The sequence below is a fragment of the Rhincodon typus genome, chromosome 9 (assembly GCF_021869965.1).
Source record: "Rhincodon typus isolate 14 chromosome 9, sRhiTyp1.1, whole genome shotgun sequence".
In the NCBI taxonomy this organism is placed as follows: domain Eukaryota; kingdom Metazoa; phylum Chordata; class Chondrichthyes; order Orectolobiformes; family Rhincodontidae; genus Rhincodon; species Rhincodon typus.
Window position 1 is genome coordinate 71,249,422 of NC_063340.1, and position 26,192 is coordinate 71,275,613.

General features: G+C 39.7%; 1 protein-coding gene across 1 annotated transcript in view; it reads right to left on the reverse strand.

Moving 5' to 3' along the window:
* LOC125484076 (WD repeat-containing protein 64-like) overlaps positions 1-24,990 on the reverse strand; it is a 143,223-nt gene extending 118,233 nt beyond the window's left edge. The window contains exons 1-4 of the mRNA XM_048601346.1: positions 24,840-24,990; positions 22,440-22,570; positions 19,071-19,164; positions 12,770-12,876 (exon numbers count right to left, since the gene is read on the reverse strand). Of these exons, the coding sequence (XP_048457303.1) occupies positions 12,770-12,876; positions 19,071-19,164; positions 22,440-22,570; positions 24,840-24,990 (483 nt within the window). The remainder of the gene's footprint in view (positions 1-12,769; positions 12,877-19,070; positions 19,165-22,439; positions 22,571-24,839) is intronic.
* Between the last annotated feature and the right edge of the window lie 1,202 nt (positions 24,991-26,192).

Here is a 26,192-nt window from a genome sequence, read left to right on the forward strand (position 1 = left end):
AATTTAATAGCTACCCAGGAATTCGACTAAGTTTTAGTTTTTTTTAACTTCTCTTAAGCTAGCATGGTGGCTCAGTGGTTAGCACTGCTGCCTCACAGTTCCAGGGATCCAGGTTTGATCCAACCCTCAGGTGACTATCTATGTGGAGTTTGTACACTGCCTCTTGTCTTCTTGGGTTTCCTCCAGGTGCTCTGGATTCTTCTCACAGTGCAAAGATGTGCAGGTTAGGTATATAGGCAATGCCAAATTGACCATAGTGTCCAGAGATGTGCAACGTAGGTGGGTTAGCCATGTGGGGTTACAGGGATAGGATAAGGGGGCTTGGGTTGGGGCTGGGTCTGGGTAGGATGATCTTCAGAGGATCAGCATGGACTCGATGGGCTGAACGGCCTGTTCCCATACCGTAGTGATTCTATGATTCTTTGAAAAGTCTTTACCTATGAATTCTCCAATTTGGATGGATACTTTCAGAGGGCTCCAAGTTCAGGGATTTAGCCTAGTGGAATTTTTAATTTCCCAGGCAATTCTCTTGGAGCCTGCTACATTGGGGATTCCATAGAGTCCCGATGCATAACTCTCATTTATATCGTAGAAACAGATGTACGTCACTGGAAAATCTGGGTCCATATCTACACAATGGATAATTTTGATTCAAATAAAATGAACATTAAAGTTTGTGACAAAAACAGAGTGCTAGAGAAACACAGCAGATCTGGCAGCATTTACACAGGAAAATAAACAGAGAACTGCTCTGATGAAGATGACTGGACACGAAATGTTAACTCAGTTTTCTCTCTACAGGTGCTGCCCGTCCTGCTGTGTTTCTCCAGCACTTGTTTTTGTTTCTGATTTCCAGCGTTTGCAGTTCTTTGCGTTTATTAAAACCTGTAGTTAGCAACAGTCATATGTTAGGTTTTCTGTCCAAGACACAGTAGGTACTCCAGCATATATCCACCAACTGCATATATGGCAGAGATAGTAGGAACTCTGCTCCTATGATGCTGCTTGGCCTGCTGTGTTCATCCAGCCCTGCACCGTGTTGCATATATGGCAGTCACATTTCACTTCAATGGAAACATAGGATACTCACACCAATGTCACTGAACGATTGAAGCTTCATCTGGAAAAAAAATGTAAATAGCAATGAAAACTCAAACTAATTAGCTACAAAGAATCAGAAAAGCACATTTCTAAATAAGATATTTGCATATCCAAGGAAATATAGATCAGTCAGCTTAATACTGTTACTAGAAAAAAATAATAGATTCTGTACTAAAGGAAGAAATTGAGAAACATTTTGAAATTAAAGGATAATAATGACATGAATATCAGACAGTGGTCTTGCTTGACCACTGAGTCTTTGAAGAGGTAACAGAGAGTGAACAATGGCAATGCAATAGAAATTGTATACCTAGATTTCCAAAAGGCCCTGATAAGATGTCACATAATGGATTAATGAACAATATGGGAGTATGTAGTGTCATGGAACAAGCAGCAAAATGAATAGGCAGATGCCTTCAAAACAGAAAGTGGGTAATAGTGATAAAGGATAACTATTCCGAGTGGCAGAAAGTGGAAAGTAGTGTTCCATGTGGATCAGCATTGTTCAGTAATATCACCACTAATGTTCATAATCTGCTTGGCTTTGTACTTTGAACTCAAATATACAGTTTTTAAACTTACAAATAAAACAGGATGACATAGATTGGGACTTGAAATTTGAAGGGATCATGCCAATTGGTAGGGACAGGAAGCCAGTAAAAGATGGATGGATGGTTCTGATAAGTATTGATGGTATTAGCACAGTGGAGACAGAGGCTTAAGTTCATAGAAATCAGGATGTAGAGCGGTTTGGGTGGAAATGTGAAATGTTAAAGGCAGAAGACATTTGTGGGAGTAGGGTGCCGGCCCCATAACAATAACCATATGGCAGGATGAAGTACAAATAAAGAAATAGTGGGAGCTTGTCAGAAAGATATGATGATAATCTTGGGGAATTTTAATTTACATATAGACTGAGAAACATCATATGGACAAATGTAACCTAAATGAAGAGCTCAGAATCTCACACAGAAACTATGGGCTGAATAGCCTCTTTCTGTGCCATAACCTTTCTATGGTTCTAATGCGCTAGGCATAGTTTCATAAAATAGCATGTTTGGAGCCAACCAGGGAACTGGCTATTTTACATGCAGTATTGTGTAAAGAGAAAGGGTTAATTAATAATCCCATAGTGAAGATGCTCTTATTTCAAGCACTCATAATATAATTGAATTTTATGTTTAGCTTGAGGGAGAGAAGAGTGGGTCTAAACTAGTCCAATAGTACTACAGTACAGAAAGGGGCTATTTGGCACATTGGGTCTGCACCAACCCTCTGAACAGCATCCCATCCATCCTTTCCCTCTAACACCACATTTTCCATAGTTAACCCACTAAGCCTGCACACTATGGGGCAATTTAGCCTGGCCAATCCACCTAGCCTGCACATCTTTGGACTGTGGGAGGAAACTGGAGCACCCGGAGGAAATCCACGCAGGGAACATGCAAACTCCACACAGAGAGTTGTCCAAGGCTGGAATAGAGACAGCCATGCTAACCACTGTTTCACCAGGCAATCCAGGTTAATTGGGTTAAAGCTTCATTAAATAGAGGCTTCAAATAGTGTACCAGAGGATTTGCTGCCGGGTGCCTTGCTGTTTATGGTGTACGTTAATGGTCTATATCTGAATGTTGGCAGTTTGTTCAGTTAGTTTGCATATGTTACAAAAAATGGTGGTGTAGTAAATAGCAAGGAGGAACGCTTCAGATTACAGAACAATATAGATGAACTGGTCAGATGGGCAGAATAATGGCAAATAGAATTTAATCCTAAAGAGTGTGAGATCATGCATTTTGTAAGGAAGTGAGTATACAATGAATGGTAGGATCCTAGGAAGTACAGATGCTCAGAGACATCTTGAAGGGCTTGTCTGTGGATACCTGAAGATAACAGACAGGTGTATAAGTTGGTTTAGAACGCATTTAGAAACATAGAAACATGGAAGATAGGGGCAGGAGGAGGCCATTTGGCCCTTTGAGCCTGTTCTGCCATTCATCATGATCATGACTGATCGCCCAACTCAATAGCCTAATCCTGCTTTCTCCCCATAACCTTTGATCCCATTCGCCCCAATGCTATATCTAGCCACCTCTTCAATACGTTCAATGTTTTTGTGTCAACTACTTCCTGTGGTAATAAATTCCACAGGTTCACCACTCTTTGGGTTAAGAAATGTCTCCTCACCTCCGTCTTAAATGGTCTACTCCAAATCCTCAGACTGTGATGCCTAGTTCTGGACACACCCACCAACAGGAACATCCTCCTTGCTTCTACCCCGTTTAGTCCTGTTAGAATTTTATAAGTCTCTACGTGACCCCCATTCATTCATCTGAACTCCAGCGAAAACAATCCTAACCTAGTCAATCTTTCCTCATACGTCAGTCCCACCATCCCCGGAATCAGCTTGGTAAACCTTCGCTGCACTCCCTCGAGAGCAAGAGCATCCGTCCTCAGAAAACGAGATCAAAACTGCACACAATATTCTAGATGTTGCCTCACCAAGGCCCTTTATAACTGCAACAACACATCCCTGCTCCTATACTTGAAACCTCTTGCAATGAAGGCCAACATACCTTCTTTACTGCCTGCTATACCAGTGATTTGTGCACAACAACACTCAGGTCCCGCTGCACATTCCCCTCTCCCAATTCACAGCCATTCAGGTAGTAATCTGCCTTCTTGTTTTTGCTTCCGAAGTGAATTATCTCACATTTATCCAAATTATGCTGCATCTGCCACTGATTTTTCCACTTCCCAACCTGTCCAGATCATGCTGAAGGATCTCTGCATCCTCGTCACAGTTCATCCTCCCACACAACTTGGTATCATTTGAAAACTTTTAGATGTTACATTTTGTTTCCTTATACAAAACATTAATATATATTGTGAATAGCTGGAGTCCCAGCACCAATCCATGTGGCACCCTACTAGTTACTGCCTGCCAATTTGAAAAGGACCCATTAATTCCCACTCTTTGCTTCCTCTCTGTTTTCTATCCAACTCAATACGCATCCTCCAATCCCATGCGCTTTAATATTGCACAATAATCTCTTTGAGGGACTTTGTCAAACATTTTCTGAAAGTCCAAATATACCATATCAACTGGCTTCCCCTTGTCAACTCTGCTGGTTATATCTTCATAGAATTCCAATAGATTTGTCAAACATGATTTCCTCTCATAAATCCATGCTGACTCTGTCTGATCTTGCCACTGCTTTCTAAATGCTCTGCTATAAAGTCATTGATAATGGATTCGAGAATTTTCCCCACTACCTGTTTTCTCTATACCTCCCTTTTTGAATATTGGAGTGACATTAGCTACTCTCCCATCTTGAGGAACTGTTCCAGAGTCTATAGAATCCTGGAAAATGATCATCAATGCATCCATTATTTCTAGAGCCACTTCCTTAAGTACTCTGGGATGTAGATTATCAGGCCATGGGGATTTGTCCGCTTTCAATCCCATCAATTTTCCCAGCACCATTTCTCTACTAGTATTGATATGGGATATGGGATAATTGACTTTATTAGTTGAGGTATTGAACACAACAGCAAGGAATTTTCTTCACCAAACTTTCAGAAGGATGTGATTGCACTAGAGAGGGTGCAGAAGAGTCTCACCAGGATCTAGGCTGGAGAGTTTCAGCTTTGAAGAGAGACTAAATAGGTTGGGTTTTCTTTTCTTAGAGCTGAGGAGGAAACCCAACAGAAATATACAAAATAAAGATAGATATTATGGTAGACAGTAAAGGGATCAATAACAAGATGGCACAGACAAAGCTAAGAGCTTAAGAGGATTTAAGGAAGACTTCTTTTTCCACACAGAAAGTGGCGGATATTTAGAACTCATTGTCTGAAAGGGTGATAAAGGTGGGAACAATTACAACATTTAAGAAGCACTTAGATGCTCACTTGAAATGCCAAAGGTTATATGCCAAGTGTGGAAAATGGGACAAGAATAGATAGATGCTTGATGATCGGCTCAGAGGGAAGAAACAAAAAAAAATTCATGGGGAGAACACAACATCCATGAGTAACTAGAAATGTTAAAGATCGTAACAAGCTCAAGAAAATGCATGGATTATGCAAAGATGGTGGCAAGTCAGAAGACTAGTCAGAATAGAAAAAGAGCAAAGAATAAGAAAAAGATTAATAAGGAGGAAAAAAATAAGAGTTTGAAATAAAGTTGCTAGTAATATAAAAGTAGATAGTGTTTTACAGATACTTAAAAAAAGTTGACAAAGTGAGCATTGGTCCTATGGAAAATGAGTCCGAGGAATTAATAGAAAATAAGGATATGGCTTATAAATTGCATAGGTAATTTACATCAAAAGAAAGACAGAAATTCTGGAGGAACTCAATAGGTCTGGCAGTATCTGTGGAAAAAGAAACTGAGTGAGTGTTTTGAGTTCTATATGACTCTTCTTCAGAACAGTTCAGAAACTTAAAATGATCAGTATCACCAGAAAAAAAACTGGAAAATCTAATGGAGCTGAAGGCTGGCGAATCACCTGTGCAATGTAACAATCTGTGTTTTGAGGAGTGCGATATTAGCATGTATCAAGGTTTGGTTGATTAACAGGAAGCAGTGTTGAGATAAATGGATAATTTTCAGGATAGAAAGCTATAACTAGTGGAGTATCACAGGAATCAAAGATGGGGTCTGAACAATTTGTGATCTACACTCATGCTTTGGACAGAGAGAACAACTTTTTTGTAGCCAAATTTGATGATGATACAATGACAGAGAACAAGCAAGCTGTGAAGAGGATACAGAGAGGAAAGGGATATACATAGGTTCAGCGATTGGGGAAAAAAATTGGCAGAATAAATAAAATGTGAAAAAAAATTGAGGTGTTCATTTTGGCAGGAAGCATTAAAATGAAGAATATTAATTAAATCATGGAGCACTGCAGAGGTAATTGGTTGTATTTGTACATGAATATTTTTTATTCATTCACAGAATGTGGACATTGCTGATTAGGCTAGCATTTATTGCCCATCCCTTATTGCTGTTGGTCTAGAGTCATATCTAGGCCAAGATAGGTAAACATGGCAGTTTCCTTCACTAGAGGATATTAGTGAACCAGATAGGTTTTTCCCAACAATTGACAATGGATTCGCGGTCATCATTAGACTTTTAATTCCAAATTTTTATTGCATTCAAGTTCCACCATCTGCTATGGCGGGATGTGAACTCAGGTCCCCAGAAATTGCAAAAATATGTGAATGGAATGTTAGTTTTTATTGCAAGTGAATTGCAGTATAAATGCTGTGAAGTCTTGCTACAACTTTACAGGCTACTGAAGGAGATAACATATAGTTTTATGTCATTGGGCATATTCAAAGCTGAGTTAAACAGATATTTGATTGACAAGGGAGTTTGGGGTTATTTGGGTGGTAAAGTGGAGGTAAGTCACAATCAGTTTGGCCATGATCTCCTTGAATGATGGAGCAAGCTCAAGGTGCTGAATGGCTAACTCCTGATCCTATTTTTTGTGTTGTTAACCTTTATGTTCATACGAGGGAAAAGGGAAAAGAGGTTGTGCTGATAGAATGAGATGTAAAAGGATAGGAGGACACTCAAGTGCAGCATAAATGCTGGCATGGACAGAAAAGGTCAAATAGTTATGTACTATACATTCTATGTAATTCAATTAAATCAACTACTGGATAGATTTTCCAATAATTGTGGCTAAAAATAGACCAATTCAGCTACCTTGTCTTATTAGCAGCATGTTGCATATAAAGCAGTGGTAGCATTCTGACAAATTATTTCTATGTTGAAGTTAATATGACGTGTGAAATGCACTTGCAATTACATAATAGAAATGCTGTAGGTAGGTTCTGCCAACAGAAAACAGGCAAGAGTAAGGGATCCAGGAAATGCCACAGAAGACAGGATGAGGAATTAATGGATTCTAACAGTTTAATTGTTAAACTTTGGGTTCAAATTCCACTGAACAACTATTTTAAGCACACTGGTTAAAGTGCTGCCACAGGAATGTTACCTGACGTGTTGATTAGCGAGCTAAGAATATTATTCAAAAGAATTTTTAATGAAGTAATTAAAAATAGTTCTTCCAAATTCAGTTGGATCGTACAGAACATTAAAAAGAGCCAAATGCTTAATGGTTTAGTACAAAATGCTGTGTTAGAAACTATTATTAAAAACAAAAGCATTCATATTTTCAGTATCAAAGAAGTTTCTGCATCTTTTAACAAAATTAATGTAGCTGGGGAAATAAATATAGAGAAAAAGGAAAGCTAATTCTCTCAACTGATTCATCCTATCAGTTCTGTCCCTTATCTGTCTTCCAGAACAATTATCATATTCGTCTGACCAACATGCTGAAATCACACAGGAATATAAAATAATTATGTTTGTAGAGAATGGTGAACAAATTAGTTGCAAACACATACGCAATAGGAAAAAAATATAAAATGGTTATAAAAGTTCAATGAGGTAATGATAAGTTATAAATAATAATGAAAACATCTATTTGAACATCAGTATCAATATCAATATTTATTTCACTAAGGCTGACAGGTATATGTGTCACACCTCAAAAGATAAGTTTTATTTTTTAATTGTTTTATTGAAAAAATTCCAATATCTGTTTCAAATTTACCATTTACTAGTTTGTATCTTTGAGACTGAATTCTTGCAAATACAACATTTGCAGGATCAAAAATTGCACTTGAGGCACAAAATCTTGAAGATCTGCCCTGGACCTGGCGCTGATTTTTTCTCCAGTGGAATGAATAGTGCAATAGCAACAGGTTCTAATTTATACATCCAAGGTTGATGGAGGCAACTGCATATGTTAAAGTGCAATTGCTTTTAGTCATATTCATGTTTTTCTAGTGGGATATCCAAAACATGGTTTGTGGATGGTAGACCTAGTAGGAGAAGATCAAAATTTGTTGGTGTTCTTTGGTGAGATAATATACTCTTTTGAAAAAGTAAGGTACCATTTTGGATCTGATCCCAGGAAACTTCTTCAAGAGGTCAAATGCTCTTGGAAGAGGCAAGGTACCCTTTTGGAAAGTTCAGTTGCTCTTTGGGATTGTTAAATGCAGACATGAACTCTCTAGAGCTGTCAAAGGAACCTGTCAAAGGGAGCTTTCAAGGCAATCATATCTTCTGGCATTTAAAAATTTAGAAAAAGAACACTGTTTGCAGTGTTGTTTAAAATAAGACTTGTTATTTTTATACTGTCTGTTGACATAAGCCTGAGAGCTTAGCTCTGCATGACTGTTGTTACAAGCTATCATTGCCACAGTTGAACATTTGGAAATTCACATTTGATTGACAACTCCAAATGTGTTCAAATTATTGTTCTTATGGGCACTGAGTATTGAAAGGAAGTTAAATATAATGAACTACTTTTTAATCATTGAGAGATTTTCTTTTAAGATAATGGCTACATCAATGAACTAAAAATTACATTTAATCTCAGCATAGATCCAAAGTTCTGCCCATGGTAGATACTGTTGAATATGGGAAGAGAGCCAGATATACATTGGAATAATCAAGCCTAAAAGCAAAACTGAAAAAAAAACTGTTGTTGTGGGCCTTAGCGGAAGATAAGCCGAGGCAGTGGCAGACATGGGAAATATAACAGAGATGGAATATGTCTTCATTCATCCACAGGATGTGAGCATTGCTGGCAAGGCCAATCACTAACTGGCGAGCTACATTCTTGACTGCTGCAGTCCTTGGAAGGGATAGGTGCATTCGCAGTGCTGTTAGGAAAGGAAATTCAGGATTTTGACCCAATGACAATGAAGGAACAGTAATATAGTTTCACATCAGAATGGTATGTGGCTTGAGGGGAACTTGCAGATTGTGGTGTTCCCATGCTACTCTTGTCTGTCATAGAGGTAGAGACCACAGATTTGTAAGATGTTATTAAAGGAGCTTCGGTGAGTTGTTGTTGTGCATCTTACAAATGATACACACTGCTGCCACTTTTTGGTGGTACTGTAGGTGAATGTTGAAGGTGTTAGATGTTGTGCCACATCTAACCAGGCTGCTTTCTCTTGGATGATGTCAAATTCGTAAGTGTTGTTGAAGTTGCACCCATCCTGGAAAGTGCAGAATATTCCTCCACATTCCTGACTTGTGCCTTGTAGATGATGGACAGGCACTGGGGAGAAGAGGTTAATTTCTTGCTGAAAAATGCCTAGGTTCTGACCTGCTCTGTAGCTAGTGCAGTTCTGATTGTGATCAATGGTAATCCCCAGGATGTTGATTGTGGGAATTCAGGATGGTAGTGCCAATGAATGTCAAGGGAATGATGGTTGCATTCTCTTTTGTTGAACAGGCTCAGCACTTGTGTGGCACAAATATTGCTTATTAGTCCAAGCTGAATATTGTGCAGGTCTGTGTTCCACATTATTGCGAACTGCTCAGCATGTGAGGAATGTTACTGATCTAGGTAATCTTGGTGGGTTGGATGTAAGGTTCAAAGCTCATCTCAGAGTCAAATGCAATGCAAAGATTGCAAATAATCTGGCTTAGACTCAGATGGTTGCCAGTGAAGCAAATGTCTAGGGAATCGAGTTATTGTGGGACAACTGGAAATGGCGTTGCTATTCCTCACATTTAATCGCAATATATTTGGACTTTATCGAGAAGTCAATGTTGGACAAACAGTCTGTAAATTTAGAGACAGTGGACTGTTGAATGAGGTAATGGTGAAATAATGCTGAGTGTTACCTGCATATATGTGGCAAGTGTCACTATATTCAAATTTTGTCACCGAAGGTCAGCATGTTGATGAGAAATAAGAAGGACCCAACAATAGATCTATGGGGATAAGGTTGAGAAAGAAGCATTGCAGATGATTCTCTATTTGAAACTGGATAAGCAAGAATGAAACCACCTGAATACAATTCTACTTAGCTTGACAAACAATGGAGAAATGGGAGATCTTGTGCTGCAAATCCTGAACTGAGAGACCTGAGTTCAAGTCCCACCTGCTCCAGAAATGTGTAAAAGCATCTCTGAACAGGTTGAATAGGGAAAAAAAAGGTTAAATTTTTTAAAAATGGAGAAGTGGGAGCTCATGTGGTGCAGTGATAGTGTCGCTACTCCTGGACTGAGAGACCCAGGTCCAAGTCCCACCTGCTCCAAAGGTGTGTAATTACACCCCTGAACATGTTGATTAGAAAAATAGGTTAAGTTTAAGGAAAACACAATGAGGAAGAGGATACAGTCATATAATCATAGAGTAATCCACCATGGAAACAGGCCCTTCAGCCCAAACTGGTCCATGCTGACCATGGTGCACTCTCAGCTAGTTCCAATTGCCCACATTTGGTCCATATCCCTCTAAATCCTTCCCATCCATGTACCTATCCAAATGTCTTTTAAAAGTTTTGCTTTTGTATCTGCCTCAACCACTTCCTCTGGCAGACCATTCCATATATGCACCACTCTCTGCGTGAAGAAGTTGCCCCTCAGGTCTTTCTTAAATCTTTCCCTTCTCATCTTAAACCTACACCCTCTGGTTTTCAGTTCCCCATCCCTGGGAAAAACACTATATGCATTCATCATGTCTGTGGCCCTCATGATTTAATGCACCTCAGTAAGGTCACCCCTCATTCTCCTACGTTCCAAGGAATAAAGGATGTTATGGTGAACTGTGCCAAAGATATTATTTTACATAGGATAGATGTGAGACTAATGGATGTCCAGTTGTCTGGGTTTGTTTTATACTTTTTTTAATTACAGTACCACTTTGGCCTGTTTCTAATCTAGTCATATCTCCGAAATCGACTCCTTACATGTGATTGTCAGTTGGTCATAAACTATCCTATTCTTTCTCAGTATCCCAGGATATATATGGTTGATTCCAAGTAATTGTTATGAGTCCATTAGGACTGTCTAGATCTTTCATTTTATTTGTATTGATTGGCTTAATGTCTGATCCATGTGCTTTATAAATAGTACTTAATAAGTTGGATTATTAAGCTTAACAAGCAGTAACATTGATTGAATCGCCACAACTGGTTACTCCAGTACTAAATATTACAGAAAATTCCCCTTTCTTGAGGTGAAGGTGATTTCTTAGAGGCTAAGGCCATTACTTCCAACAGATAGAATCACTTAAAAGTGATTCACGTATTTTCCTAAAATTATGAAATGAATATTAATAATGTGAACAGATGGTGCATCATTACAGATTTAATGTGTGAGTTGATAAATACTGAATCATATACTAATGGAAAATATGCAATTAAAGACACTGATGTGTATAAATACTGGAAGTCACACTAACAACAGAATATGCAGTTCTATCAGAATGTGAAAGATTCAATAAGTGAAAATTACACATAAATCATCAAGTCTTGACTAGTTTTATGACACAAGTGATATGTTAAACACATTCTGGAACATACTGTCAAGTACTGGGCTAAATAATAAGAATGTGCAAATAGACATCACTTTTATTTTAATGTACTGATTAATGAAAAGTTCATTCATATTCTTGCAAAAAAGTTTCTTTTTAATCACTTAGGCCCTTTGTTCTGCTTAATCATTTTTAAACAACAAAAATTCCAGCACAAAAGATACTCCAGGCCTGCTGTTGTGAGAACACGCCTCAGAATTAACCTCAAGATTGATAACTAATAACATTCCAATGATACTGTAGAAAACACACCAAAACTCACACCTGGAGAAAAAAAAGTCACTGAAGTCTTTTGTTAAAAGTCTTATTGAAAATATCATTATGTCCCAAAACATGCACTCATGCTGTTTTAAAAGGAAAATGATCGCTTCCTTAGAGTTCAGCCTATAACTTTATAAATATCCTTAGGATGAAGTGAATGATGCTGGGATCAGCATTTATTGGCTATTATTGGCATATGCTGCACTTTCTACTTGAACCACTGTAGTCAGTTTACTAAGGTGCTCCTGCAATGCACTTAGAAAGAAGTTCCTGGAATCTGATGCTGCAACAATGAAGGTACAGTAATATATAACCAAGAAAATGATATGGTTTTACAGAAACACAATGACTTCAGAATTGGCTGGGTTGTGTTTTCTCAAAAGGCAGCATATAAACATACACACTACTACCCAATTTGTTTCTCAGTTAGAAAATGTTTTACCCAAGTGAGTGTTTATCAGTAAAATAACACGGATACATTTGATCAACAGGACAAAGTCAATGCACCCCAATCAAATGATTTTTCGTCCTATTATACTATGATTTTAATTTAAAGTTCAATCTCCAATTTTAATCGCTCCAGCATTGGTCACCATGCTTTCAGTTACATTGGTCACAATGTCTGGAACACTCTCCCTACCCCTTTCTGCCTCTATCTCTCTTCCTTCCTTTAAGACACACTATTAAAGATACCTCTTTGATCAAGATTTTGATCAACTGATCTGCTGTCTCCTGATGGAACTCAGTGTCGTACATTGTTTTATAATATTCCTTTGAAGCACTCGGAGATGTTTTATAATGTTAAAGGTGCAATATAAATACATTGTTATTGTTGTTGATGATATGGATGATTACTGATTGTATGCATTTAAGTTTTTAAGTAAATAATTTTTTAAAAGTTTACATTTGTATTCCACTAGCTTTGCCAGAAATCTTAAGATACTTGAATATGCAATTTAAAAAAAAATTATGATTCTCATACTTACCTGGCTGTTATAAAGTAGAATTATCCCCTTTAATGTAGCTACTAACACTTGATCAAGATGGGGCACATTAACCACACAGTGAATATGATCATGTCTCCTTTTTTCCTCTGTCATAATAAAACAACAAATTTAAATAAGAATAATTCACAAAAAAATTCCATTTTCCCCATTTTATCGAGAAATATCTATTAATGACTTTTATTATTTAGTGAATTTAATTAGTGAGCTTTTGCAAATGATTTACTGTCATGAAAGTAGTAATGTTAAGTGTTTTAATGAGTTTGACTAATGCTTAGTCGTAGGTAGGAGTGCTAGATTCTGATCTTTTGGCCTGAGTTTGTGTCTGGTGGTAATGTCACCTCCATTCACACTTACACTTTGGGGCCTTGGGTTGGGATGTGGCGAACAGTGCAGTAGGGGGATGTTGTTGTGATGTGCTCCCCAACATCCAGAGCAAACCGTCCAGCTTTCAAACCAAGTGTTTATCAGAGATACAAGATTCTCACTAGGGAGTGGCATGTGGCCTGTCTGCACAAATTAACATCTTTATGGTGTTATCTCACCTCACTGATATGTAGTTTTCCCAATCTCCCACCCACTGGATAGAAACTGGATGCTGACAATTCCTAACATGAAAGCCAGAGCGGTTAACTTGCTGCTTGCTTCTCCAGGTCTCCATCTCAGTCACCAACATCTCAGGGCACCCTCCATGTCCAGCACCCACATGCAAACCCGTGTCCACCTGGGCCTCCAGGTCCCCATCAGCAAAGCAGGGTGCACCTTTCCCTTTGTTGTGCAGAGTAGCTGCAGACTGCCAGTGCTTGACTGGGTGCAAGATTGGGCTTCAAAGATGGTATTCAAAGAGGAAACCTGGCTGTGGTCAGCAGTGCCACCTGCAGGGAGTGGGAGAATATGATGAGAGGGATATCATTAGGTTGTGGTGCATAGTTAATGAGGTGAGTTTGAGAAGGTAGCATGAGTAAACACGTTAGTGTGAGTGGGGAGGAAAGCCTCCATGAAACTTAACAAAATTGGCACTTAGAATCATAGAATCCATATAATGTGGATACAGGCCATTTGGCCGATTGAGTCTACATTGACCCTCCGAGGAGCAGCCCACCCAGATCCCATACCCTATAACCCTGCATTTCCCATGGCTAATCAATGTAGCCTGCACATCTTTGGACTGTCGGAGGAAACCAGAGAATCTGGAGGAAACCTATATAGACATGGTGAAAATGTACAAGCTCCACACAGGCAGTCACCCGAGAATGGAATTGAACCCGGGTCCTTGGCGCTGTGAGGCAGCAGTGCTAACCCTTTCAGTATTCTGTAAGTTTCAATTAGATCCCCCCTCATCCTTTTAAACTCCATCGAGTATAGACCCAGAGTCCTCAAATGTTCCTCTTATGTTAAGCATTTCATTCCTGGGATCATTCTCGTGAACCTCCTCAGAACCGGCTCGAGGGCCTATACATCCTTCCTGAGATATGGGGCCCAAAATTGCTCACAATATTCTAAATGTGGCCTGACCAGAGACTTATAAAGCCTCAGAAGTACATCCCTGCTTTTACACTCTAGTCCTTTTGAAATAAATGCAAACATTGTATTTGCCTTCCCAACTATTAACTCAACCTGCAAGTTAACCTTAAGGGAATCCTGGACTAGGACTCCCAAGTCCCTTTGCACTTCAGATTTCTGAATTTTATTCCCATTTAGAAAATAGTCTATGCCTCTATTCTTCCTACCAAAGTGTATGACCTCATCCTTTCCCATGTTGTATTCCATCTGCCATATTTTTGCCCACTCTCCTAAACTGTCTAAATCCTTCCGCAGCATCCCCACCTCCTCAATACTACCTGTCCCTCCACCAATCTTTGTATTATCAGCAAACTTAGCCAGAATGCCCTCAGTTCCTTCATCAAGATCATTAACGTATAAAGTGAAATATTGTGGTCCCAGCACTGACCCTTGTGGAACACCACTAGTCACCGGCTACCATCCTGAGAAGAACCCTTTTATCCTCATTCTCTGCTTTCTGCCAGACAGCCAATCTCCTTTCCACGCTAGTACTCTAACACCATGGGTTCTTATCTTACTCAGCAGCCCCCTGTGCGGCACCTTGTCAAAGGCCTTCTGGAAGTCCAAATAGATAAAATCCATTGGCTCTCCTTTGTCTAAACTGCTTGTTATCTCCTTGAAGAATTCTAACAGATTTGTCAGGCATGACCTCCCCTTGACAAAACCATGCTGACTTTGCACTATTTTACCATGCACTTTCAAGTATTCACAAAATCTCATCCTTCACAATGGACTCCAAAATCTTACCAATGACTGAGGTCAGGCTAATTGGCCTGTAATTCTGCCTTACTCCCTTCTTAAACTATCTTAGCAGCTATCTCCTTCAGAACTCTGGGGTGTAGTCCATCTGGTCCAGATTATTTATCCACCTTCAGACCTTTCAGTTTATCCAGCACCTTCTCCATGATGATGGTCGACATACTCACCTCTGGCCCCCCCCCGACTCTCGAATTTTTGGGATTTTACTCGTGTCTTCCACCGTGAAGACTGACGCAAAGTACTTGTTCAGTTCCTCTCCCAGTTTTTTTGTTCTCCAATACTACTTCTCCAGTGTCATTTCCCAGTGGTCCAATGTCTACTTTTGCCTCTCTTTTGCCCTTTATATATCTAAAGAAATTCTTGCAACCTTCTTTTATATTACTGACTAGCTTACCCTCATATTTAATTTTATCCCTCATTTCATTTTTAGTTGTCCTCTGTTGGCCTTTGTAGGCTTCCTAATCTCTGGTTTCCCAATGCCCTTCGCCACATTATATGCTTTCTCTTTTGCTTTTATCTGTCCCTGACTTCCTTTGTCAGCCATGGTTGCCTTGTCCACCCTTTATTATGCATTTTTTTACCTAGGGATGAATTTCTGCTGTGTCTCCCGAATTACTCCCAGAAACGCTTGCCATTGCTGTTCTGCTGTCTTTCCTGCTAGGCTCCTCTTCCAGTCAATTCTGGTCAGCTCTTAGTTGTATTTATTCAACTGTTAATACCATTACATATGATTCCAGCTTCTCCCTCTCAAATTGCAGAGTAAATTCTATCATATTATGGTCACTGCCTCCTAAGAGTTCCTTCACCTTAAGCTCCTTTATCAAGTCTACCTCATTGCACAACACTATATCCAGAATTGCCTGTTCCCTACTGGGTTCCACCACAAGCTGCTCCAAAAAGCCATCTCGTAGACATTCCACAAATTCCTTTACTTGCGATCGACTATCAACCTGATTTTTATAGGAGTTGGGACGTCATGTTACAGTTGTGCAGGACATTGGTGAGGCCAATTTTGGAGCACTTTGTACAGTTCTGGTCACCCTGCTACAGGAAGGATATTAATAAATTGGAAAGAGTTCAGAAAAGATCCACGAGGATGTTGCCGGGATTGGAGGGTATGAGTTATAAGGAGAGGCTGGATAGGCTGGGACGTTTATCACGAGAGCATAGGAGGTTGAAGGGAGATCATTTAGAGTTTTATAAAATCATGAGGAGCATAAATAAAGTGAATAGCAAAGGTCTTTTCCCTAGGGTAGCGGAGTTCAAATCTGTGGGCATATTCTTAAGGTGAGAGGAAAAAGATTTAAAATGGACCTGAGGGGCAATTTTTTCATATGTGGAATGAACTTCCAGAGGAAGTGCTACATGCAACTATAGTTTCAACGTTTACAAGACATTTGGACAGTCCATGAATAGGAAAGGATAGCAGGGTATGGGCCAAATGCAGGCAAGTGGGACAAATTTAGTTTGGGAAACTTGATTGGCATGGATGAGTTAGTCTGAAGTGTTTGTTTCTGTGCTGTATGATTCTATGATTGCGTAAAGTTATAACACAAGAACAAGCTTTACAAACTTTGGAACAGTGGAAATTAAAACATGATAATTACATTTTGCAATGATTTAGCTGCTTAAGGCAATGAGCATTTCAATTGTGCAGGCTAAGGTCCTAGTTTTTATCACTCATCTCTGCTGAGCTAGCTGATCACAGCTGCTAAACTGAAAATATTGTCAGGATTTTACAGCAAGGACAAAATGCACATTCATTAAGCCCAATCTTTTAGCAAAGAAAAAGTATTCTCAAAAAACTGGCTACTATACCAAGCTAGTTGATAGAATTTTGAGGTAATGCTCAAAATCCAGTTGCCTGCTTTACTCAGGAACTAAGGGAGCGATGCATTAGCAGACATGTTGTGTTTCATATGCGATTTTAAGCCAAGGCCCCATTTACCCTCTCAGATAGAGGTAAAAATTGCCATTGTACTACTTCAAAGAAGCGTAAAAGAGTTCTGCCCTGGATGTTTTCCAAACTATCTCCAACCAACATTAATAAAATAGGTTAGTTGGCCATTATCCCATCTTTGTTTGTCCACCCTTGCTGTGAATACATTCGTAGCTTTGTTTCCTACAGCACTTCAGTGACATAGAAACATTGAAAATAGAAGCAGGAGTAGGCCATTCAGCCCTTCCAGCTTGCTCCATCATTCAAGATAATCATGCTGATCACTCAACTCAGCACCCTGTTGCAACTTTCTCCCTACACCCTTTAATCCCTTTCATCCTAATACCCAAATCTAACTCCGTCCTCAAAACATTCAATGTTTTGGCCTCTGTGGCAGAGAATTCCACAGGCTTACAACTTTCTTGGGAAAGAAATTTCTTCTTATCTCAGTCCTAGTCCATATCTTTAAACTGAGACTCACGAGGATTCCCTAGTCATCAGGAACATTCTTCCTGCATTTACCTTTTCATAGACTTTCACAGAATCTCTACAGTGTAGAAACAGGCCCTTCGGCCTAACAGGCCCTTCGGATCCTTAGAGCATCCCACCCAGATCCATCCCCCTGTAACACACCTAAACTACACATCCCTGAACACTATGGGCAATTTAGCATGGCCAATCCATCTAACTTGCACATCTTTGGACTGTGGGAGGAAACCGGAGCACCCGGAGGAAAGCCACATAGACACGGGGAGAATGTGCAAACTCCACACAGACAGCCGCCCGAGGGTGGAATCGAACCTGGGTCCCTGGCGCTGTGAAGCAGCAGTACTGACCACTGAGCCTCCATGCTGCCCCCTGTCCAGTCCTGTTTGAATTTTATAGTTTTGAATGAGATCCCCTCCTCATTTTTCTAAACTCCATTGAATATATTTCTAACTGATCCGGTCTCTTTTCATATGTTGGTCCTGCCATCCTATAAATCAGTCTGGTAAACCTTGGTTACACTTCCTCAGACAACGAAACCAAACTGCACACGATAGTCCAGGTGTGGTGTCACCAAGGGTTTGCACAATTACAGCAAGACATCCCTGTTCCTGTACTCGAATCCTCTCACTGTGAAGGCCAAAGCACCATCTGTCATCTTCATCGCCCGCTGACCTTCATGTTTTGTTTCAGTGACTACTATAAAAAGACACTCAGATGTCTTTGCACCTCCTCCTTTCCCAATCTATTGCCATCCAAATAATAATCTACCTTCCTGCTTTTTTTGCTATGCAAGTGGATAACCTCATATTTTTCCATATTGTACTTCATCTGTCATGCATTTGCCCACTCACCTAGCTTGTTCAAATCACACTGAAGTATCTCGGCATCCTCCTCACAGCTCACACTCCCACCCAGATCTGTGTCATCTACAAACTTGGATATATTACATTCAGTGCACTGATCTAAATCATTAACATATATTGTGAATAGCCGGGGTCCATTCACTGAACCCTGTGGTACCACATTAGTCAATGACTGCCACTCGGAAAATTACCTCTTTATTTCTACATTTTGTTTTCTGTCTGCAACTAGTTCTCTATCCCTGTCATTACACTAGCCCCAGTCCCATGCCCTTTAATATTAGATACTAATCTCTTACGTGGGACCTTATCAAAAGCCTTTTGAAAATTCAAGTAAACCACATCCACTAGCTCAACACTTTTAAACAAGTTGGAATTGGCTGTACAATGTTTTTTTTTCCTTCATGCACAGCTTTCTGTTTTCTACCCATTTCACACCTTCCTCTTTTCCCATCCCAGAATATGACCAGCTGAACTGCAGAGTAATTATTGTTAATGGAAATACTAAATTAAGTACCGTCACTTATTCCACCAGTATCTAATTCAGTCTAATTTATTAATTAAGAATGGCAAGTTGGATTGTTACATTTAGCTATTTCTCAGCAGCAAAAGACAATATGTGTATAAACACAAATTAACAACTGGTCATATTTTATAGAAATCATTGCAATACCTTCTCTCAGTTCAACAAGCTGTCGCTTGGAAATCACAAATATTGGCATTATGTCCATGATACTCTTTTCATCTGATGGAAAATATCCAAAAAGCTGCATGACAAAAAGCATACATGTTATCAATATACAAGTTTATCACATTTCACTTCTGTTAAAATGTATGACTTATAATGTTGATAAAGACAGTTGAGATGATAAGCAATTTTATTTTTTCGAAACAAAAATGACAACTTAATTCAGCATTAATGCAGTTCAGTCCAAACATAACGTTCATACAAGATTTCTCTATGTTGCCAGAAATAGCCCTCGATCTATGTATGCATTATAACACTGGCTGTAAACAATAGCACCATAGACAAAACAGCAGAGAGGAAGACCCATTATTTTGGTTCTGGGTGTTTTTAAAGAGCTGCTCAGTTTAACTCCAGACTCCAGATTATTCCCCAGAACTCAACAAATTCTCTTCGAGCACATGGAAAATTTCTGTATGAAATGTCTCACGGAATTTGCTGCCATAACATTTGAGGGAGTGCATTGCCAAACTTAGCAATTTTCAGTATGAAAAATATTTTTTTTACAACTCTAATTCTTTTGCCAATTATTTTAAACCTATGACCCCTGGTTAATTACCCAGTTGCCAGATGTACAGTCTTTCCCTATTTACTCTTACCAAAACCCCTTCTAATTTTAAAAATCTCAGTTAGGTCTCCCCTTATTTCTACTGCTCTTAGGAGAACAGTCCCAGGTCCTCTAATCTCTCCAAATAACCAAGACCTTCATGCAAAATGTCATCCAGATAAAGCTCCACTGTATACTTTCCAATGTGTTGATATCCTTCCTAAATATGGTGTACAGAAGAAACTGTGATATATTTCCAAGTCTAGATGATGATTGGCCTGGAAAGGAACACCACCTTAGAAATCTGCTGTGGTTGTGCTTCTCAATGCTAGTGGTTGGCAATTTGCAAAGTTTGTTTTCATACATTCTCAAACCCCTTCTTTTCCTCACCCTTCCATAGCTCTAAACCTTAGCAGTCTCACAACTCTGAGAACTCTACCCAATGCTGCAGATGAAGCTGAATCAGTGTTTTACACAGGTTTAACATAACTTATTTCCTTGTTTTTGTAACTTATTGTCCGTCAATAAAGTCCAGGATGCTGTATCCTTAACTGATTCTCTCTCAAATCATCTGATCACCTTCAATGATATATATACATATACGGCTAGATCCCATCTCTGTTCCTGCACTTCTAACGATACCTTTTGTTTCATAATGGCCCAGATTATCAGGACCATGTGCAAGTGTGACATGATTGATTCCTGAGAATTACCCTGGAAGTTGAGCAAAAGTCCTGTAAGCAATTACCCAGTGTCTACAATCTTTCAAGCAAGTTCTGAACTCTTAGAGTCAGAGACTTTGGAGACCTTCAACTGTCTTAGCTTAGTATCTAGGATTATCCAGGAAATATCCAGGAAATATTAGTGGAATAAAAACCTGCATTAACTCCTGAGTAACTATTATACTGAATTCACTCACACCTCTACTCACCATGATATCTGATGCCCCATTAAACAATACTCCAACTCTTCAAGATTCATTCCTGACCTGTCACCCCCCCTCAGCTCAACCTCTGACTACACTCAGACCCCATGTCAAATCCTACACTCGTACCCACTGGACTCAACATGACTCCTGGCTTCACCCAGACCTGGACACCCTGGACACAACTCCCACACTCACCTTATCAGACCTGGTACCTGAGCTCCCTCCCACCATTCACCAACATGTAGCTCCTACCCTCAGACCAAAAGTTCTCCGCTGCATGACCTGACCGGACTCCACCTGATTCTCCGATCCCCAAGGCGGCACACCCATTCATTGGACCCACTCCATCAGTCCCCAACTAACAACTGAACCTACCCCATCCCCACCCCCCACCCTATGCACACACCACTTATCTGCCACCCTATTGTCTTACTCACCTGCCACCCCAATCCTCACCCAGTTGGCAACTTACTCTTTCATTAATCTTCCATCTTAACCCCACGCCCATCTGCTTTTGTTTCTCTGTGTTCTTCTGACCAAAATAAAGCTAGTTCTGGGAAGGGAATTTGTAATTAAATTTCCTAGATGTGAGGTAATTTCTGAGGTAACCTAGTGACTTGATATTTCTATGGCGATGAGAACCAAGTAACCAAGAAAGACAAATATAAGCTAATTGATGGGGCATAAGTGGGGGAGTCTTCAGCTTGTGCTGAAGAGAACATAGGCTCACTGAGCTGGTGCTCAGGAGAAGAATTAATCTCTTGAACACATGTTTCCTGTTTTTGTTTGCTTGAGTGTAAGAAGAAATAAGGACACATAGAGCTTCTGGTGAAGCAATGTGCAAGCCAGCTACAAGGAAATGAAACTAAAAAGTAATATGAAGGGCTCAAGCACATTAAAGAACTCATTGATTCCCCCAAACCATGTTGTTGTTTGTTCTAGTGAACAAAATTCCCAGAAGGCTTAATCATCAAGGCAGCAGTAACTTGAGGGAGAGAGGATTTGTAGAAATATGTTCAGTCGGTATTGATCATATCCAGAGACTTCAGATGGAATAAAGCTGCCAATGAAATCCACTCGTGAGCTTAATCCAGTGAGTGGAAAAGCGAGAGGTCCTATTTAGTGGAAAACTTTAAGATTCTGCATCGTGCCCAAATTTGTGCTGAGAGGAAGACAGAAGCATTTATGAAAGTGATCTTTCATTGCATTGACTAATTAAAGTGAATGTCAATGATTTTACTCAAAACTATTCATTGTGTGCAAATCTTATTCGGTTTTGGGTTTGACTTTTACAATTGTAGTTTTAAAAAGTGGAATCTTGTCATTATTCCTTCCATCCAAATCATTTAGACATTCATTTCTTTTCAGGTCACTGATCTCCACGCGGATTTTAACAGTACACAAAAGTTCATTTCTAATGTAAAAGAATAGAAATTCTCAAGAGCTACCAGCTAACACAAAGGAATGCACTGCTTTCTGCATGGTTGCATTCCTGAGGCTTTGACCTGCTCCTGTTTGACCATTTTCATTTCAAGATTTTGGCTTGGCCCCTGTGAATCACTCTGCTGTGTTACTATTCCTCACAGAAGTTGCACATATCTGCTTTCTCCCATTCTCTGTGGTACTGATATCTGGTTTTTAAACTAAAAACATAATGTTGAGACATTTGGTAGGAAATAATGAAAGAAATAAAACTACATATCTTCAAATTGCTCTTATAGATACCATGGAAATTTCCACCAACAGTTTTAAGAAGAATGCATAATAGCTTGAAGAAAATTAAAGTCACTTCTGCATAATGTAAAATGCCGTAAAGACTTACTTCACACCAGTCTATGGGTGTTTGCATGCCAATGTTAATCTTCCGAAAACATGCCTTTACAAATTCAGCTTTCAATTCATCATTAAATAGATCTTGTACCATATCATAAAACTCATCGTAAGTTATTGGTTCTGGTGAAAAAACACATCGTAAGATATTTGCATGTATCACGTATACACAAACAGCTTGCATATAAGTCATTTATAAAATAATCACAGTAATTAATCAAATGACATATAGTTGCTTGGTAGCACAAAACTTGAGTATTACCGAGAAAAAAGCTATGCTGTTGAAGCTTTACATTTTGCACTCATCAGAACAAAATCACAAGAATACCAAATCTGTGAAAGAAACTATAATTTACACTGCATTACAAAAGATGCTGATTGGTTGACAAGTGGACTGAGATTGGTAGAGTTATTACTGTGGAGAATGCACCAGGGAACTATGAGCTGACAAGCTTTAAGTTCCAATCAAGGAAGCTAAGTCTTATTGGTCATGACACTGTCATGCAGAATGCACCAGAGATTGATTGTTCCCTAAGCTTTTGTTTAGTTAAAAAATACACAATGCATGGTAATTGGAGCGGAGCACAAGATGTGAGGACAATGAGACAGGCAATCAGCATCATTGAGAGGAACTGGTGAAGTGAGGCAGAAGTAGATGGACCGGTGGCAAATTTGTGTGAGACTTTGGAGCAGCAAAACTGAGGTTAAAAGGAGCAGTGACAGCAGGGAGATCAAAGAAGGAAACAGACGAGCAGCAGGTCTGCGTGAGACTCTGGAGTGATGGGCACAGGTTTGGAGTCATTCCTGTCACAAAGCAAGTTGGGTTTTGGTGATTTGTGGTCAGTTATCACAACTCCAGGATGTCTCTGTAGGAGTTCCAAGAATAGTGTCCTTGGCCAACCATCTTCAGCTCCTTCATCATAAAATCATAAATGGGGATGTCCGCTGATGACTGCACAATGTTCAACACTATTCCTAAATCTTCAAGTAATAAAGCAGTCCACGTCCAAATGTGCCAAGGCCTGGACAATATCCTTGGGCTGAAAATTGGCAAGTAACAGTGGGTTATGCAAGTACCAAACAATGACCATCTTCAACTAGAGAATCTAACCATTGCCCCTTCATGTTCATTTGCATCACTATTACTGGGTGTTATCATTGACCAGAAACTGAACTGGGCAAGTCATGTACATACTGTGGCTACAAAAGAAGATCAGAGGCAAGGAAATGAATAACTCACCTCCCCAAAGCTGGTCCATCATCTACAAGCCCAAGTCAGGAGTATTATGGAATAGTCTTCTACTTGCCTGGATGACTGCAGCAACACTCAAGAAATTTGACACTAACTAGGACAAAGTATTTGCTTGATTAGCACCACATCCATGAACATTCACTCCTTACACCACCATTGCTCAGTAGCAGCAGTAGATAATGTACTATTTTGGGTGCACCTACATAAATGGACTACAGTGGTTCAAGAAGGCAACTCACCACCATCTTCCCAAGGGTAATTAGGAATTGGCAATAAATGCTGGCTTATCCAGCGATGCTGACATCCCATGAGTGAATAAAAATAAGAGCTACTTTATGCACAGCAAGTTCCTACGACAGCAATATGATAATAGTTAGACAATTTGTGTGGCAATGATTGCACGATAAATACTGATCAGGGCACCAATGATAACCTTGCTGTTCTTCTTGGTCATAGTGATGTTGTATATTTAATTTGTGTCTGAGAAGGCCTCAATTTATAATTTCAACTGACAGATAACACTGCCATCAGCGCCACACTGTTAACCTTGATGGATGAATTCTGGTTGTTCAACCCAAACCTGCCGACTTAGGAATGAAAGAATGGTACCAGCTGTGGCAAGTGAGAACAAGCCAGCAACAAAAATCTCCACATCCATCTCTCCCATTCTTAGAGCAGGGGCAAAAGACAGACCTTTCCATCAGTGTAGACATGGGTTGCTTGTAGGATCAAACAAGTCTGAGTTGGTTTGAACGCTACAGGGGAGATGAGCAAATTGGTATGATTTCCATTCCACCAATGTTGTCAGATCTAAAAAGGAGATTAAGAGAAAACATGGCTTCAAGAGGAAGCAACAAAGAAGATCGGGCACCAATTGGTAATTGAAACAAGGATAAGTGTTGGGATCCACGAAGCAGGATGGACCGAACGGCACCAGCCTAATTAATCCCTTTTTAAATGATAAAACACGCTGGACTGATTGGGAGGGGCCAACATCCAAGATCACAGTGGAGACTTCGAATGATTTGTACAAGATGCAAATGATTATGAGTGGCCATTACACAGCCATAATATATAGGAACATGCCAAATTTCCATTCCTACACTTCTGAAAGAGATATTCGTGTCCAGGTTAGCTCACCAAAATCTGACATCCTTTTGTTGCTTTCAAGGTTTCTTAGATTCTGCAGCATCACAGCGATCAGATTGTTGAATTGATCTAGGCGGTCCTTGAATATGTGGTCAATGAATGGATAGTCCAGGCCATGGTTTGCCAGATCGTCGATAGACATATTGCACTGAACTTGTTGACCTGTCCGTCATGGATTTTAGAGAAGGATGGCTATTCCCGCAATTTTCCTCCTATCCACTCTCTCCCCTGAAAAAAAAATCCGTGGGGATTGAATGCAATGCAGGAGATTTGTAAGTTAGTTTAACACCAGGTTTGAAGAGACCATGTCCAAGGTGAAGGGCTCATTGATACACCTGAGCACATGGCGCCGGTCCAGGTACGGCTGCCTCCTGCCGTTGCCCCGAGCAACCATACACCTTTGATTCAATCACAGAGCAGCCTGCCCAAGCCAGCCCCTGACTGTTACCTCCACACCCTCTGTGACATCACCACTCCATCAGGTGAGCACATTGCACCCTCCCCCCTTTTCTAACAAGTTCCCCCAAAGTGCGCTGGATGGTGTAAGATATAATAAAGCTTAAGGTGAAAGTAAAAGATGTGCTTGTGACAAATGCAAGGTGGATAAATCAATGAAAACTTAAGTCAAATGTGGCAGATTCAAAGGCAAAGGACAAACGAGAGAAGCAAAGAAAGATCATGAAACGAGACTGTCAGCTAACATAGAAGGATATTCCAAAGTCCCCTATTGATATATAAATAGTAAAAAGAGGAGTACATACAAGGAGAATATATTAATTAGGAACAGAAGTAGTCCTTTCGGCTCCTTAGTAAGCCTATTGGTTCCTCAAGCCTGCTTTGTGATTATGACTGATCTGATTGTGCCCTCATTTCTATTGGGTTGTTAAGGGACCAAGAAGGGGCATAACTGAGATATTAAAAGCAATTTTGCTTCTATTATCAAAGAAGAGGATGTGTCCATGCCACATTGAATGAAAGAATTAACAGACAAATAATTTAAAATAGAATAAGAGGAGATATTAGATGGGCTACCTCTCCTTAAATTTTAATAAAGCCCACAGAATCAGGTTAGATATATAAAAACAAATTGAAAGAAATGAAAATGGAACTTGTGGTAGCTCTGGCCGTGATTTTCCCAATGTCCCTTGGATATAGGGGCAAGCCAAAGGACTGGAAAATTGCAAATTAAAAGGCTATAAAGTCAAACCTAGCATCCACAGAATAGTCAGTTTAACTTTAATGATGCAGAAACTTCTAGAAGCAATCATGCAGTCCAAAAGTAATACTTATAAAGGCAAATGTAGATTAATTAGGGAAAGTCAACACGGTGCTTTTAAGGGAAAG